General features: G+C 43.2%; 2 protein-coding genes across 9 annotated transcripts in view; one reads left to right on the plus strand and one right to left on the minus strand.

Moving 5' to 3' along the window:
• The window catches only part of LOC109424484 (ralBP1-associated Eps domain-containing protein 1), a 59110-nt gene extending 49463 nt beyond the window's left edge, over window positions 1-9647 (plus strand). For all 8 annotated transcript variants that reach the window (XM_029858978.2, XM_029858989.2, XM_029858995.2 and 5 more), the window contains exons 4-7: window positions 2192-2849; window positions 2932-3100; window positions 3160-3818; window positions 7367-9647. In XM_029858978.2, coding sequence (XP_029714838.1) covers window positions 2192-2849; window positions 2932-3100; window positions 3160-3818; window positions 7367-7951 — 2071 coding nt within the window. In that variant the 3' untranslated portion in view covers window positions 7952-9647. The remainder of the gene's footprint in view (window positions 1-2191; window positions 2850-2931; window positions 3101-3159; window positions 3819-7366) is intronic.
• The window catches only part of LOC134288002 (craniofacial development protein 2-like), a 366803-nt gene continuing 356346 nt past the window's right edge, over window positions 6351-16807 (minus strand). The window contains exon 2 of the mRNA XM_062851488.1: window positions 6351-6760. Coding sequence (XP_062707472.1) covers window positions 6535-6760 — 226 coding nt within the window. The 3' untranslated portion in view covers window positions 6351-6534. The remainder of the gene's footprint in view (window positions 6761-16807) is intronic.

The raw sequence follows: 16807 nt of genomic DNA on the forward strand, positions 1-16807 counted from the left end.
ATTGTTTTGATATTGTGGCAGGAAAGTATGATAGTAACATTTGTTATTATTATGTTATTATACTATTTAGCAATAACTCGTCAATTACAAGTTTTACAATGATAGCATACTTTGTAATTTATGTGTTATTCTGAGCTATTCATAAAGAACTAAAGAATTGCAAATTTAGATATGATGACAAAATATGTTATTCTTTAGTTATTGTTTTGTTATTTACCTCTACCCGGGAATAGTTCTCAGGTTCCTGGTTACTAGAAGAGAGATGGTGGTTTCGGCAAAGTTGTCAAATAGGTTAAGTGCATTTGGTTGATGGGTCGTTAAAATCAATATTTCGCCAGTAAGTGGTGCTAATGAGTATGCAAATTTTATATTTTATATATCTCCGAGTCTGATTACCTGGGAAGTTGATATCTTTGGCAAGGTTGGTTGGTAGATCAAAGGCTACCAGTTGATTGACCATTTGATTCATTCTTCTGCCACCAGAAGACGCTAGCTGTAAATTTGCAAAAGCATGAACGTATTATTATTCATCTAGAAAAAAAAATCAACGAGCTGTAATTTTTTATACTTCCGAAAGTTTTCAAAATTTGACAATTACACAACTAGTTGATTATAATTTGTTTAAATTTGCACTTGATTGATTAATTTTACATGAAGTTAAAGCGATTAGTAAAATATTCAATATCTGGCCGTCGTATTTCAATATACTCTATCTAAAGGTTGTCAATGTCACGGGATAAGTACATCCAACAACAATGTCAAAGACATCATCTTTCTAAGTAATCAGGATCTTGAGATATATGAGGAATAAAATGGGAATGCTCACCAGTGCCACCTGGATGTGAAATTGCACGACATATTTGTCTTCATCAGTTAGTGTTTGATCTACTAAACAACTTTTCAGAAGACACCATCTTTCTAAGTAATCAGGGTTCTGAGACACATGAGATATAAAGTTTGAATACCCACTAGCGCCACCTAGATGTGGAGTTTCAAATCATACGGCTCTCTATCAGTTAGTGTTCGATCTACTAAACAACTTTGCTGAAGACATCATCTTTCTAAGTAATCAGGATCTCGAGATATATGAGTTATAATATTTGAGTACTCACTTGCGCCACCTGGATGTGGAATTCCACATCATACTTGTCTTCATCAGTTAGTGTTTGATATACTAAACAACTTTGCAGAAGACACCATCTTTCTAAGTAATCAGGGTCCTGAGATGTATGAGTTATAAAATTTCAATGCCCACTAGCGCCACCTAGATGTGGAGTTTCAAACCAAACGGCTCTCCATCAGTTAGTGTTTAACCAACCAAACAACTTTGCCAAAGACACCATCTTTCTAAGTACTCAAGATCCTGAGTTATATGGGATATAAAAATTACGTGCTCACTAGCGCCGCCTTTTGGTTGAACTCTGAATTTCTCAGATCACCTCGCGAAGGCCCTTGATATCCCAAGTAACTTTGCCGAAGACACCATATTTCTAGATCAGTTAGATTTTGAAATACACTAATTCACATTCAACTGTCTATCTTATCTTAAATATAGTACGTTCTTCATATTGCGATTTTCAATTTTCCGCATTATAAGGAGTTATACCGTTTTTAAAAAAGGTCTTATAATATTCCAAATAAGATTCCTGTAGAATACATTTGGGGTTGACATCGATAGAAAAGATGGTTTCAAAGTAATAGTCGATAATTCTCATGTGTTGTACAAATTACAACAGCGCGATTAACGGAAGGTTAAATGCGATTACGCTATTTTTTATTATTCTAAATGCCTTGGTTTGATACACGAATTGGTAGTTTTAGCTTAACCCTTTTTGCTTTGTCGACCTTTTGGAAGATGCTGGGTCGTCTGTAGAGTGCAGTGAACTCGTGGTTATCGCAGTTCCCCGGCGGGTTTAAAATGAACTGGATAGCCATCCCCAGTTATGTACATCGTCCTTCTTTCAACCTTGTCCAAATATGAGTGAAATAGTATTATTAATAGATACCGCATCTAAAATTTTTGTACAACGAAACATAGTAATATTTTCTTAAGAAATGCATATTTGTATTGTGCTATGGAAAACTCTGACAAAACAAAATAATCTTAGCTAAACCAATGGCATTCAGAGTAATAACGCGAAAGAAATTAGTATGAAACGTATGCTAAATTTTTAATTCATTCCTATTCTAGGGTATTCTTTGAAAAATCACGCATTCCAATTGAAGAACTTCGTCATATCTGGCAGATGTGTGACGTTACACGCGACGGGGCTTTAAACCTAGCGGAATTTACTGCTGCCATGCATCTGGTGGTCCTAAGGCGGAACAATATACCCGTTCCGGCTACGCTTCCTCCCTGTTTGATGCCCACACTGCTGCAGCATTCGCTGTTTTCCAGTGGCAGTGGTGCCAGTGTTGGCACACTGCAAAATCAGCACAGCGGTGGATCTGCGGGAGGAGTCAGCACGGGAAGTGCAACAGGGACGGACAAGGAACGAACCGATCCAGAGGAAGCGGATCTGTTACACCTGGAAAGCGATGACAACACCGACAGCCAAAGTAGAGCCAACATTGACACAAAGGAATATCAGCGTATTATTTCCCATCCGGAACCACTGAAACTGGCCCATCAGACTTCAAGTAACAATACGACTTTGGTCTCGGTTGGCGGTCCGGACAGTCCTCCAACGGTGTCGTCCACAACGGGTAGCTCAAAGATAATCAACAGTACGGCAAGTGGTCGAAAGACGCCTACGAACTTGGCGTCGCCTCCGCACAATCAACAGCCAAAGCAGAAGAACTCGAACGACCATCCGGTCACGCCACCTAATGCTTTAAGTAATAATAAGGTAAGTGTTTAGTGATAAACGAACATGTTTGATATTGATTCGATACTCTCACTAAACATAGCAAATCCGCCTTCTTTTTCAGGACTGGAATTCGGCTAGCAAAGAGTGGACCAAATTCACCGAATCTCCTACGTCTAATGTCTCTAGTCCAGGGCCGAAACCAGTCAACTTCGACATGCAGCGTACAACGCAGGCAATAGTGTCCGATCCTCAAATTCTGCATCCAGTGCCACTTCGTGTTACGCCAGTTGGTAAGTGAAGAATACCGTTTGCCTCCGAAGTCGATGCTAATCTAGTTTTTTCTCCACAGGCGCAGAGGCAGCTGACAACAGTAATCTAGTCTACAGTGATGTAACCGTCGGCAGTGGCGGTATTTTGATAGTGCAACGAGATGACTCCAGCCCAAAGCAGCTACAAGCGCAACAACCATCGCTGGCACATTCAAATCAACGAGATTCGCTGACGAGTGGCGATTTGCGAGCGATTCAGCGACCTCAGCCGAAAAAGCCTCCTTCCAAGGGAGTCGGAGCCATTCCTCCTCCGCCTCAGCGGGAACCCAGTATCACGTCTTCGACGGGAGGTGTTGTCGCCACTGCTGGTGTAGATTCAATGGCTACATCTCTTGATACGGCAACGTTCAACAGTGTCATCAACAGTACAGCGGGCGGGCATGCTCCGGCAGTCGTTAGCACCGTAACAAACAGTGCCAGTAAAAAGGATCAACCTCCTCCACCGTTGCCACCGCCTCGGCCATCCCAGCACCGGCACACCCGAAGCAGTAGTTTAGATCTGAACAAGCTGAAGCTGAACAACGCCACCAAGCAGCAGATAGAAGACCAAATGCGCATGCCACCGCCACCGGAAGTGCCACCTCGTGTCACGCCGACCGCTGAGCATCCGACGGCACCTGGATTTGCAGATTTTGCGCACTTTCCGAATGCGTCAGCTGCTAGCGGCGGAGCAAAGAAGGTAAGTAAGCCGTGTACAATTAATGCCTGAGGTATCAGATCGGTAGCGAACACCAACTTTGCAGGGTTGGTATGTAGGATTCTTGCAACATGCCCTGCCCACCGTATCCTTCCAGTTGTGGCCACCTTCTGGATGCTGGGTTCGGCGTAAAGTGCAGCGAGCTCGTGGTTCATCCGTCTCCGCCACACACCGTTCTCCTCCACACTATCGTGAATCGCATATCAGTCCCATTTGCATAGGAAATCCAGCAAAGATGGGACTGATATGCGATTCACGGCAGCACACCACCGAAGATCGTCCTTAGCACACGTCGCTAGAAAACTCCGAGTGCTTGCAGGTCCTCCTCGATCATGGTCCATGTCTCGTGTTCGTAGAAGACCACCGGTCTTATTAGCGTTTTGTACATGGTGCATTTCGTGCGTGGGTGAATCTTTTTAGACCTCAGCTTGTTCTGGAGCCCGTAAGTAGGCCCGAATTCCACTGATGATGCGCCTTCGAATTTCACGAGTCACATTGTTGATAGCCGTCAGTAAGGATCCGAGGTAGACGAATTTTTCCACCACCTCGAAGGTATCCCCGTCTATCGTAACATGACTGCCCAGGCGGATCCGGTCGTGTTCGGTTCCGCCTACCAGCAAGTAGGTACTTTGTTTTTAAGACATACATCACCAGTTCGACTCCTATGCCACAAAAGTTCAGCCTATTGGACGCAGTGGCTTAATTTCCCCAACAGGGGAGGAAAAAAAATGTCCATGTCGTCCGCAAAACACACAAATTGACCGGAGTTTGTGAAAATCGTTCCCCGGCTGTTGAGCCCGGCTCGTCACATCGCACCTTCCAGAGTGATGTTGAAGAGTAGGCCTGAGAGTCGGTCACCTTGCCGCAGGCTTGACAGAAACTCCCTCGCGAGAAAATGAGGAAGCGATTTCGGCGATTTTCTGAGGAGTGAAAATAGAACTCAGAAATCACAACGCAAATCCTCAACAGCACCGAGCGCGAGCTTGCCGCGCAGCGAGGAGTTCGTCCAACACTCATAATTGCTTTTTGTGTTTCTCACGTCCACTCACACTCAAAAAGCTCTCGCGAGTTCCACTCCCATACAAAGAAAGACTCTCGAGGCGAACCCGAAATAATCATCGGCTCTTTTTTCGTTCCCCTCTTCCTCGCTCAGATTTTATTGCCTCTCTGTTTGGGGTTCGTTCGCTCCCTCGGGACGAGGCAAAAGCAAAACACCGCTCTAGAGCATGTTGCAAAACTCTTTTGATTTCGAGGAGGATTATCAAACCTGCCTTGCCGCAGTCCCCGGCGAGATCCGAATGAACTGGATAATTCACCTGAAATCCTTACGCAGTTTTGCACACCGTCCACCGTTGCTTTAATTGGCGATTAAAAGTTGAGGTTATGTCGTGAAAATTTGGAAGATTGAAAGGGAATTACCAGTTCCCCATCAGTTTAAACATTATTTTTTTGGTAAATTTATCGATAAAATGATTTTTTCTACCCCGATCCCACATTAAATTTTATCTGAAACGACTCAATCACTAAAATACGAAACGGGATTTCACAAAACTTAACCTCACTTTAGGAGGCCAATTAGTCTAGTCAGTTTCCCAGGAACGCCGCTTTCGTTTATGATCCTCCATAGCTCTTGTGCGGTCGTTGCTGTCGTATGCCGCTTTGAAGTCGATGAACAGATGATGCGTTGGGACCTGGTATTCACGGCTTTCTGGAGCATTTGCCGTACAGTGAAGATCTGGTCCGTTGTCGACCGGCCGTCGATGAAACCGGCTTGATAACTTCCCACGAACACATTCGTTTTAGGTGACAGACGACGGAAGATGATCTTGGATAGCACTTTGTAGACAGCATTCAAAATGGTGATCGCTTTCACATTCCAAATGGTCGTCTTTCTTGTTAATGGGGCAGATTATCCCTTCCTTCCACTCCTCCGGTAGCTGTTCGGTTTCCCAGATCCTGACTATCAACCGGTGCAGACAGATGGCCAACTTTTCTGGGCCCATCTTGATGAGTTCAGCTGCGATACCATCCTTACCGGTTGCTTTATTGGCTTGAGCTGATGAATGACATCCTTAACCTCCCTCAGCGCATGGGAGTTGGTTCATTTCCGTCCTCCGCTGCACTGGCGTTGTCGTTTCCTCCGTTGCCGTGGTCTCCCGTGCCTTTGTGCTCTACGCCATTTACATAGGTGCTGATCGAAGTGCTGTTTACACCTTTCGATCACCTCACGTGCGTCCGTCAAGAGGCCTCCATCCTTATCCCTGCATATCTCGGCTCGCGGCATGAAGCCGTTGCGGGATGCGTTGAGCTTCTCGTAGAACTTCCGTGTTTCATGGGAACGGCACAGCAGTTTCATTTCTTCGCCTACGATTGTTCCAGGTGGCGCTTTTTCTTCCGAAAGAGGCGGGTTTGCTGTTTCCGCTTCTAATTGTAACGTTCAAAGTTTTGTCGGGTCCCTTGCTGCAACATTACCGCCCGCGCTGCATTCTTCTCCTCCAAAATCGCACTCTGCACTCTTCGTCGAACCATTCGTTCCGTCGATTCCGTTCCACGTACCCGATGGTGCTCTCGGCTGCGTCGTTGATGGCTGCTTTCACTGTACTCCAGCAGTCCTCTACAGGGGCCTCTTCGAGCTCGCCCTCGTCTGGCAACGCGGCCTTTAGATTCTGCGCGTAGGTCGTAGGTCGTTTTCGTTCGTCTACTGGTGGGCGCTGAAGTTACCAATCGTCGGTCTGAATTCCTCCTCCTGGCCTACTTGAGCGCTTAAATCTCCTATGATGATCTTGACGTTGTGGATTGGGTAGCGGTCGTATTCGCGTTCGAGCTGCGCGTAAAATGCATCCTTGTCATCATCAGTGCTTCCGGAGTGTGGGCTGTGCACGTTTATTATGCTAAAGTTGAAGAATCGGCCCTTGATCCTCAACCTGCACATTCTTTCGTCGATCGGCCACCAACCGATGACGCGCCTCTGCATTTCGCCCATCACGATAAAAGGTGTTCCCAGCTCACGTGTGTTGCCGCAACTCTGGTAGATGGTATGATTAACTCTTAACGTTCGCACCATGGATCCTGTCCAACACACCTCCTGCAGCGTACCGATGCCGAACCCGCGGTCCTTCAGTAGATCGGCGAGTATGCGGGTGCTCCCAATGAAGTTGAAAGATCGCTGGGGTCGTTGCCGTTGGTCTCGGTTCGTATTATTCTGTTGTTGATTTTCGGACGTTGATCAGCCGTCCCTTACATGGGGATCAGACGCTGTTGTGAGCCACCCCTCCTGGAGAACAGACGCTCTGGTTTGCAGAAGCAAACCCCTCCCTTCCCTGTCAGCCTACGACCACAGTTCCCACCAGGGTTGGTTTCCTGATATTCCTTAAGGTTGCTCGTAGTTTCCAGCCGGTACCACGCGGAAGTAGGGATAGGAGTGGCTGAGCAGAGGTTAGTGGATCACAATGGGATCTGAATTGCGAAACATACCCGGCCTTTACCGTGCCTTACCTTAAACTTATGAAGTTCTTTTCTACCGCCCACAGGTTGCCGCGGAAAACAACGTTACGACTATCCATTTGGACGCCAGTGGCAATATGACGACGGGCCCCGCCGCCGCAACACAGCAGCACACTCCACGGGGCAGCTTGTCCAGCTCTTGGTTCATCGTTAGCGGGCCGAGTGCGTTCGAGGTGTACCGTAAACCCCAGCAACAGTCTCATTCGCGAGGATCTCAATCGCCACCATCGCAGGCCCCACAGCCACCGTTGGTCGCATCGCGAAGTGTCGAATCGTCCTCGCTGGACTACGAGAAGCGCATCTCTGCCCTGAGCGACAACCTGCGACAGGTTCGGTTCAAGAACGCCGAAGTTGCCAACGGGCCCGATGTGCTCAAGCATCTCAAGGAGCAAAATCTGCTGCTTTTGAGGATATGCGGTGACTTGAGCGAGGAGCTTCTGCAAATCCAACAGAAGCGCGAAGACATTCGGATAAAGATCGAACTGCAGGAGCAGAGTCTGGGTGCCAGTGTGGTGTCCGCTGTTGGTAACGGAAGTCAGCAGCAGCAGCAGCAGCAGCAGGTTACGAGCAGTGGAAGTGCTGGGCCTTCTTCTTCTAATCATCTCGCATGAGAGCAGCATCTTCGTTGAACGGTAGTTGTTGGTAGGTACTAAGAAGAAAGTGAAAACCAATGTGGTGTTATTATATTGATTGATTGTGGGGGATTTTATTATAGGACAAAATGGGACGAAGGGTATCCGAATTCAATGAAAATTTGTGTATGACTATAATATCTGAATGTGTAGGAACAAAAACAAAAATCCTAATTATGCTTTTTTCTGTCTAATGTGTGGCAATAAATTCAATTTATTCAATTATTTCAAAAATAAAATAAGAAGCGGCCAAAGTATAATGGTTAGATCAATTGATCAACTTTCTTGCTTGTTTCATTTTGGTCTACTCTGTTACGGTCGCCATGTAATACACTAAGGTTTTTTTTTACACGGGTAGTTTTTCTGCTTTAAGGGGCGATTTCTTCACCCTGGCTTAAGCGTTAAACCAGGTTTAACTATATGGGTAAGCCTGGCTTACCGGTTAAGCCGAGGTGAAGAAATCGGCCCTAACTCGGTCAATTTTGGGCCAATTCGCATGAAAATTTGTACACAAGTAGACACGGTTAGTACTACCTGTGTACGGAAAATCAGATAGGTAGGTTCAAAATTGACCGAGTTAAAGCAGAAAAATTACCCGTGTAAAAAAAGACCTTAGTGTAGTATAGTCGTATAGGGCCGTTTTACATTAAACGGCACCCGAAGACTTACGGTTACCCATCGATTAGTTTATTGTTGTTAATGTTTTAAGACTCATAGAGTCTTGGCAAAATGGATGATCAATCATGCGAGTGACGGATCGCAACCGCTAGCCGAAGCGCGTCATCATCGCAATAATCTAAACACAATACTCTGTGCTTAACAGCATGAACTTGCGCAGATGCAGCGATATACATAGTCTACCGGATAAATGTGAAAGGACATGTGGCCGAATGGACAAATGATCGGATATTTGGTCGAATGCATATTAAGGTGACTCTACTTTCTTTTGGACAAAAACAGCTCTTTCAATGAATTCGATCGTCTGTTATAAGACCGTTACAATTGTATCGTCACTTTCTCGCCCTTCCTTCCACATTGACCTACAATCAGAAATGTTAGGCGCAATTCTCGCCTAACGAATTGAAGATCAGATCACTAACACTTACAAACTGAATATTCTCATTAGTTCCGAACAGTCCTCTTATTGGTTTATTATGTGTATGTACCTGAATTGGCGATATTGGAATACCTAGCGGTCATTGAAGCTCAAGCTCACGATGGTCTGAGCTGACAAAAACCTGGTCTTAGTGATTTATTAACTTCCCATAAAACGCACCGCAACACACGTTGCGAATTTTTCTGCTTTCATTAGAAAAGTAATGATACATGTTATGTTTCGATGTTGTTCGAATCAGAACATATATGTGAATAAACATATAAATTGCTAAGAAATTTAGATATAATGGGAGATTTATTTTTATTTTTCTTCATAAACCCAAACAATCTAAGCGCAAACGTTCGTTGAATTCAGATACCCTTGGACCTGAAAAACTCGTCCGATAATATCACAAAACTTCCCGTACACATACCGTTGTTCCCTACTTGCGAGACACAATGTTTTGATGCTCCCTTCTAAAGCAAAAAAAAAATCCCTCGCTTCGTAGAAATCAAAATCAAATGCGCGCCGTATCCGTACAACTGGAGAGTAAAACAGGAATATTTTAATCATTGTTAGTAGGGTAACTCTCGCTGAGACCGTCCCACTATTTACACCATGTCTTCAAAAATGTTTAAGGTGGCGATTTTCTGAAAGTCCTCCCCAAAAAAGTAAGGAAAATGCATTTGGTTAATCAAATTGGTGGACCCCCCGTTAGTTAGAGCCACAAGCATTTTAGTGAACCCCTCGATTTTGGTCAATTGTTGGCTCATTTAAACCGTTATAACTCGAAAGTTTCGCCAGAAACCACCTAAAAACTATAGGTTGTTGAAAAGAGAGAAGGTAGGGCTGCTATTTACAGTTGTAAAAAGTTGGGTCGGCCATATTGATTTTGGCCGCCATCTTGGATTTTTATACCAAAACTGTTTTTTCACCATGTTGGCAACCACCGATTTTCAAAATTTTTGGGTCAATCGAAAGCGGGGACATTTTTACACAACATATCAAAAATTTAGAGATGTATCTTTTTCCTATCAAAAGTTATCTGCACTTTTGTGAATCATGCCACTTTTGCGCACTGGGCCAGGTGCCGATTGTTTACATAAATGCAGCGTTATTTCACAGTGTTTACGAACATTTATTCTAAATCTGAATCCACTAATGAAAAGTTGAAAGTTTCAGCTTTTCAAAACACCAAAAAAGTTTAAAAAGCAATGCCCGCATCGTTGAGAAACAGTTAAAAATGAGAACGAACCTCCGATTTGCCCTAATTTTGCTGCAGGTGCGTTTGTGTACACAAGCAGGCGCCAACTTTGATGCTGTTGCGTGTCATTGCCGGTGCCGGTGGAAATGTATGGAGAAAACGTGTCATGATTTACAAAAGTGCAGATATTATGTTTCCAGTTCAAAACCGAATTAGCGACATTTTTTCTTCGACTTCCGCTGCCTTTGGCCTGCGTTAAACACAATGTCGGAAGTGGGGCGCTGTATTGTACACCTGGTGCTCTATACAGCGCCCCACTTCCGACATTGTGTCCAACGCAAGGCAAAGGCAGCGGAAGTCAAAGAAAAAATGTCGCTAATTCGGTTTTGAACTGGAAACATAATAACTTTTGATAGGAAAAAGATACATCTCTAAATTTTCGATATGTTGTGTAAAAATGTCCCAGCTTTCGATTGACGCAAGAAATTTGAAAATCGGTGGTTGCCAACATGGTGAAAAAAAATGTTTTTGTAGATAAATTCAAGATGGCGGCCGAAATCAATATGGCCGACCAAACTTTTTATAACTGCAAAGAGTACCTCTATCTTTTCTCTTTCCAACAACCTATAGTTTTTAAGTGGTTTCTGGCGAAACTTCCGAGTTATAACGGTTTAAATGAGCCAACAATTGACCAAAATCGAGGGGTTCACCAAAATGCTTGTGGCTCTAACTAACGGAGGGTCCACCAATTTGATTAACCAAATGCATTTTCCTTACTTTTTTGGGGAGGACTTTCAGAAAATCGCCACCTTAAACATTTTTGAAGACATGGTGTAAATAGTGGGACGGTCTCAGCGAGAGTTACCCAGTAAAGACAAATAAAAGAACTGGGCTAAAAGTCAAAGTCGGTCAAAGTCATTCGCCTAGGATAGGACGGTGGTCGAAGATATATGGTGAAGAGAACTACAAAAAGCTGGACACGTGTTTCTACATATGTGCATGTAAACTCTAAACGGGGACTCATAGACAATGTGTTTTATTCTGTGAAAAATATTTGTTTTATATCTGATTATATTTAAGAGAAACACGATGATATATATTAAATTTTATGAGTATATAAAAGCATGTATAATCTGTTTGAAGGAATCTTACAAATCCTACGTACGCTCGATTCTACGCATTTTTGTCCGATGTCAAATAATTGGTTGACCTATTTGTACAAGATAAGAGGAAATACAAAAATGCTAGTGGCAAACTACACTCAGAAGGTTTTTCCGTCAATATCCGACTTCATTGCAATAATACTTCGTACCAAAAAGGGAATTTCTTCGCAAGCCGTGAAAAAGTCCTATGCTCCAAGTGTTCTCTTTTAATTTACAATCCAGATAATGTAAAATATGGCTGATAAAAAAATGAGTAATATTCATAGCAAATTTATGACTGCAAGCGAAAAGTGAAAAGTAATACGCACTGATTGGTAATAATCAGTATAATATACCTACTCCGGCTCCGTCACCAATGACGATGATCTGCAGCTTGTGACTTTCCTCTGATGAAACATGCATAAGGGTGGTACTCACCTGATAAGAACTGTGGAAAAGGTGGCCTAAGGAAATGATTCCGGTGTCACTACAGCACCAAATTCGTGACAGAGTTGTAAAAACGACTCTCCACGAGGTGAGTGTAATTTACATTCACCTCGTGGAGAGTTGCCTTCGCAGCTCCCTCACGACTTCGATATGCGTGTGCGACTCCTACTCTATTCGGTAAAGTTTTAGACAAAACCACAATGCAAAAGTTGTCCATACATCGTTTCTTGATTGCACACTTCTGAGCTGAGAAAATAGCAAGTGAGTGTAACTCTTTGCAAGTGAGTGTTCCCAGACTGATAAGAGCAACGGTGGACGGTGTGCAGCGTAAGGATTTCGGGTGAACTATCCAGTTCATTCGAATCTCGACAGTCGACAGTGACTACGACAAGGTGATGGACTTTCCTGCCTACTATTCAACATCGCTCTGGAAGGTGTTATGCGACGAGCCGGGCTCAACAGCCGGGGTACGATCTTCACGAAATCCGGCCAATTTGTCTGTTTTGCGGATGACATGGATATTATTGCTAGAACATTTGGAACGGTGAAAGAACTGTACACCCGCCTGAAACGTGAAGCAGCAAAGGTCGGACTGGTGGTGAATGCGGCTAAGACAAAGTACATGCTGGTAGGTGGGACTGAGCGAGACAGGACAATCCTTGGCAGCAATGTTACTATAGACGGGGATACTTTCGAGAAGGTAGAATAATTCGTCTACCTCGGTTTCTTGCTAACGGGTGACAATAACGTGAGCCGTGAAATACGAAGGCGCATCATCAGTGGAAGTCGTGCCTATTACGGGCTCCAGAAGAAACTGCAGTCAAAAAAGATTCACCCCGCACCAAATGTAACATGTACGAGACGCTTATAAGACCGGTGGTCCTCTATGGACACGAGACATGGACGATGCTCGAGGAGACCTGCAATAACTCGGAGTTGTCGAGCGACGCGTGCTAAGGACGATCTTCGGTGGCGTGCAGGAGAACTCTGTATGGCGGCTAAGGATGAATCACGAGCTCGCTGCACTCTACGGTGAACCCAGCATCCTGAAAGTGGCTAAAGCTGGACGGATACGGTGGAGAGGGCATGTTGCAAGAATGCCGGACAGCAACCCTGCATAGTTGGTGTTTGCTAACTATCCGGTTGGTACACGAAGGCGTGGGGCGCAGAGAGCACGATGGGCGGACTAAGTGGAGCGTGATCTCACAGTGATCTGGCGAGCGTTGGGCGTGACCGACGTTGCACAATGGTCCACGAAACAGATTTACGAGGAAAGGCATTCAGCGCCTTCAAATGATTTTCTAGATTAATATGGTCTTCTACCAAGTTGTTCCTAAAAATAAGGCCCTCTTTTCAGTATACATGAAAATTAGGGTGGTCCATATTTTCAAAGAAATTGGAAATCAAACTTTTTTATTTGCAAGAATAACTGTATACATTCTTCGGAATAGTTGTAGATCTATCAATTTTGAGCAAGTTAGCTGAAGACACTTTTTATGTAGCTTTAAAATTGACCGATCTAGAGGTATTTTTCAGAATAAGCTTAGGGTGGTTCAAGAAAAACCGGTTTTCTGGCGTTAACTTTTTCAGTTTCGATTTTTCATCAAAGTCGCCTAAGAAACACTTGTAGAGCATTTAACGACGCGTAGTGCGTCATCAGCATCATTGAAATCTCGCTCGAAATTTCAAAGTGATAAAACTCAGTTACCAAAGCGCAAATTTGGATGAAAATGTATCATCCCATATGCTCACTCGTGGTGAGTGTGATGATACTTTTTCTACTGCGTAACTGCAGAATTGCCCGTTTTTTATCACTTCAAAAACGCGAGGCAAACAATCATTGAAAATTAAAAAGTCAATGATTCCTATGAAAATTCTGTGATGCACCAAGTCACCTTAAAGGCGCGTCGTTTCGTCGTTTCTGTTACCCGCATTCAAAAGAAGAAATGGTGTTATAAAACATATCAAAATATTAGAGGGGTGTTATTTTTGTAACTCAAGTGAAAAATACTTGAAAAGTGCCTATTTTTTCTAGAGAATCATCAATATCTTTTGAACGGAATGACGTAGTGTGGTACTCTCCAGCTTGACAGATCAAGTAATAATAATTTTCATCAATGGCAAGGCCTACTAGGTGGTACACGAAACTACCACATCTCCTTTTGTTTAAAGAAAATTGCATTTTTTTCTACTTCAAATAAGTAAAATATTAAATCATTAATTTTGCACTTGTACAGTCAACTCTCGTTCGTTGCACTAAACTCGTAGCCCAGTTAGTGAAAGACTTTCACTAGGTGGGCTGAGTTTTGAGCTGTCAAATAATCTCCAACAATAGAGATTCAGGGCTACCAACCTTGACAAATCATGCTTCACGTCAAAAAGTGACGTTTGACTTCGTTTTAACTGGGCTATAGCCCACCTAACAGGCGCCCAGTTAAAACGTAGCCCACCTAAACGTAGCCCAACGACCGAAAGTTGACTGTATTGGAATCAATAAAGTCTCAAATAGAATTTTGTGTTATCTCAAGTAGAAATATTCACAAAAATACTTTCAAAATTATTTTTAGTGGTACATTGTTTTTTTAGTTTTGTCAGTAGGAACAAACAGTTCATTTATTTTTTAAAAATTTGGAAGCATGCCTTTTGTTAAATCATACATGTGAACATTGGACCGTTCTGTGTTATTGTATCCCTTCTTTTGAATCGAATCTTATTTGCAACCTGGATCCCTCTTTTTGAGTATATCTTCAGGTCTGTCTTGGTTTGTTATCAAGGGGGACCTGGCGTCCCCCTTCTCTGAGGCGAGACATTATTGCCAGCACCGGCCAGATTTTCATCTGCCGCTTTGGCGTCTCCCTTCTCTAAGGCGAGACATTATTGCCAGCACCGCCCAGATTGTCATCTGCCGCTTTGGCGTCCCCCTTCTCTGAGGCGAGACATTATTGCCAGCACCGGCCAGATTTTCATCTGCCGCTTTGGCGTCCCCCTTCTCTGAGGCGAGACATTATTGCCGTCTACGACCGGATTTTCATCCGCCGTTTCGGCATCTCCCTCTTTCGAGGCGAGATTTTCCGACTTCCCTCATGTCTGATCCGATCAGATGCTATCCGTCGGAAAACAGACTATAATTACCTCAAGTTCCGGCTATCCCAGTTTCATTCAGCGTTAAAACTTCCTTTCTTTCCTTGTCCTTCCTTTGTTTGTCCTCGTTCTCGAAATGTCCAATTGACAAGAATGCCATCTAATTTCCGCTGATCCTTTTCCTTCTCGTATCCGTCCATTACGTTGCAAAATGGGTCGTAGTAGATTTCACTCGGCCACAATCTGCTTTTGCTTATTAAAAGGGTTCTTCCTCGTCGCCACTGTGGTACTCTCCAGCTTGACAGATCAAGTAATAATAATTTTCATCAATGGCAAGGCCTACTAGGTGGTACACGAAACTACCACACGTAGCAACATTCTCAGCAACATTGCTCAGTGCGTTTTTCAAAGCTCTAAAAATGGTTCTTAGACACCTTTGATGAGAAATTTGAAACAAAAAAGATAAAGCGTTAAAACTGTTTTGACCATATTTGGAGCATTTTCCCATAGTTTTCATAGGGTGACGCTAGAACGAATCGTTTTATTGCTTTATCTTTTTTGTTTCAAATTTCTCATCAAAATTGTCTAAGAACCATTTCTAGAGGTAGGCGACTTCGTGGGCGGCCGCGAACTCGCTGGCTGCACGCGGTTGAAGAAGATCTACGATCCCTACACGTTCGGGGAAACTGGAGGAACATCGCCCAAGACCGACGAAGATGGTGCTCTACTATACGCTCGGCATTGGAGTAAAGTTACTTTGTAGCCAACAAGGTATCAAGGTATCAAGGTAGGTAAGAAACGCACATTTTCGTGTGCTGAGAATGTTGCTACGTCATTCCGTTCAAAAGATATTGATGATTTTTTAGAAAAAAATAGGCTCTTTTAAAGTATTTTTCACTTGAGTTACAAAAAGAACACCCCTCTAATTTTTTGATATGTTTTATAACAACATTTCTTCTTTTGAATGCGGGTAAAAGATAATTTTTATGTTTGCCCCAACCCGTCATAACACCGTTTTAAAAAACTATGATTTTTAAACAACAATGCCTGTAACTTTTCAACCAAAAGAAATAGCGACCATCTCAGTGCACGAAACGACGCGCCTTTAAAGTGTCATAATGCGTCACTACGTTTTCAAAGGAATCATTGACTTTTTAATTTTCAATGATTGTGAAGTTATCACGCGAAGTGATAAAAAACTGTCAAATCTGCAGCAATACGGCAGAAAAAGTATCATCGCAATTACTGCGAGTGAGCATATGGGATGATACTATTTCATACGAATATTCGCTCTGGTGGCAGAGAATTATTACTTTGAAATTTCGAGCCACATATCCAACATGGCTGCCGATGCTGATGATGCCGTAAAAAGCCTTAAATGCTCTACAAGTGTTTTTTAGACGACTTTGATGAAAAATCAAAACTGAAAAAGATAACGCCAGAAAACCGGGTTTTCTTGAACCACCCTAAGCTTATTCAGAAAAATACCTCTAGATCGGTCAATTTTAAAGCTACATAAAAAGTGTCTTCAGCTAACTTGCTCAAAATTAATAGATCTACAACTTTCCCGAAGAATGTTTACAGTTATTCTTGCAAATGAAATAGTTTGGTTGCCGATTTCTTTGAAAATATGGACCACCCTTATTTTCATGCACATTTTAAAGAGGGCCTTATTATATTAGCGACAACTTTGTAGAAGACCATATTTGCCTAAAAACTCATTTGAAGGCGCTGAATGCATCTTTCCTCGTAAATCTGGTTTGTGGACCACTGTGCGTTGGAGAGCTGCGGCTGCAAATCGAGTATTATGGCGGCAAATTGTTGATTCAGTATTTATTATTATTAATATGAATTTGATACGAATG

The sequence above is a fragment of the Aedes albopictus genome, chromosome 2 (genome assembly GCF_035046485.1).
Source record: "Aedes albopictus strain Foshan chromosome 2, AalbF5, whole genome shotgun sequence".
Classification (NCBI taxonomy): Eukaryota; Metazoa; Arthropoda; class Insecta; order Diptera; family Culicidae; genus Aedes; species Aedes albopictus.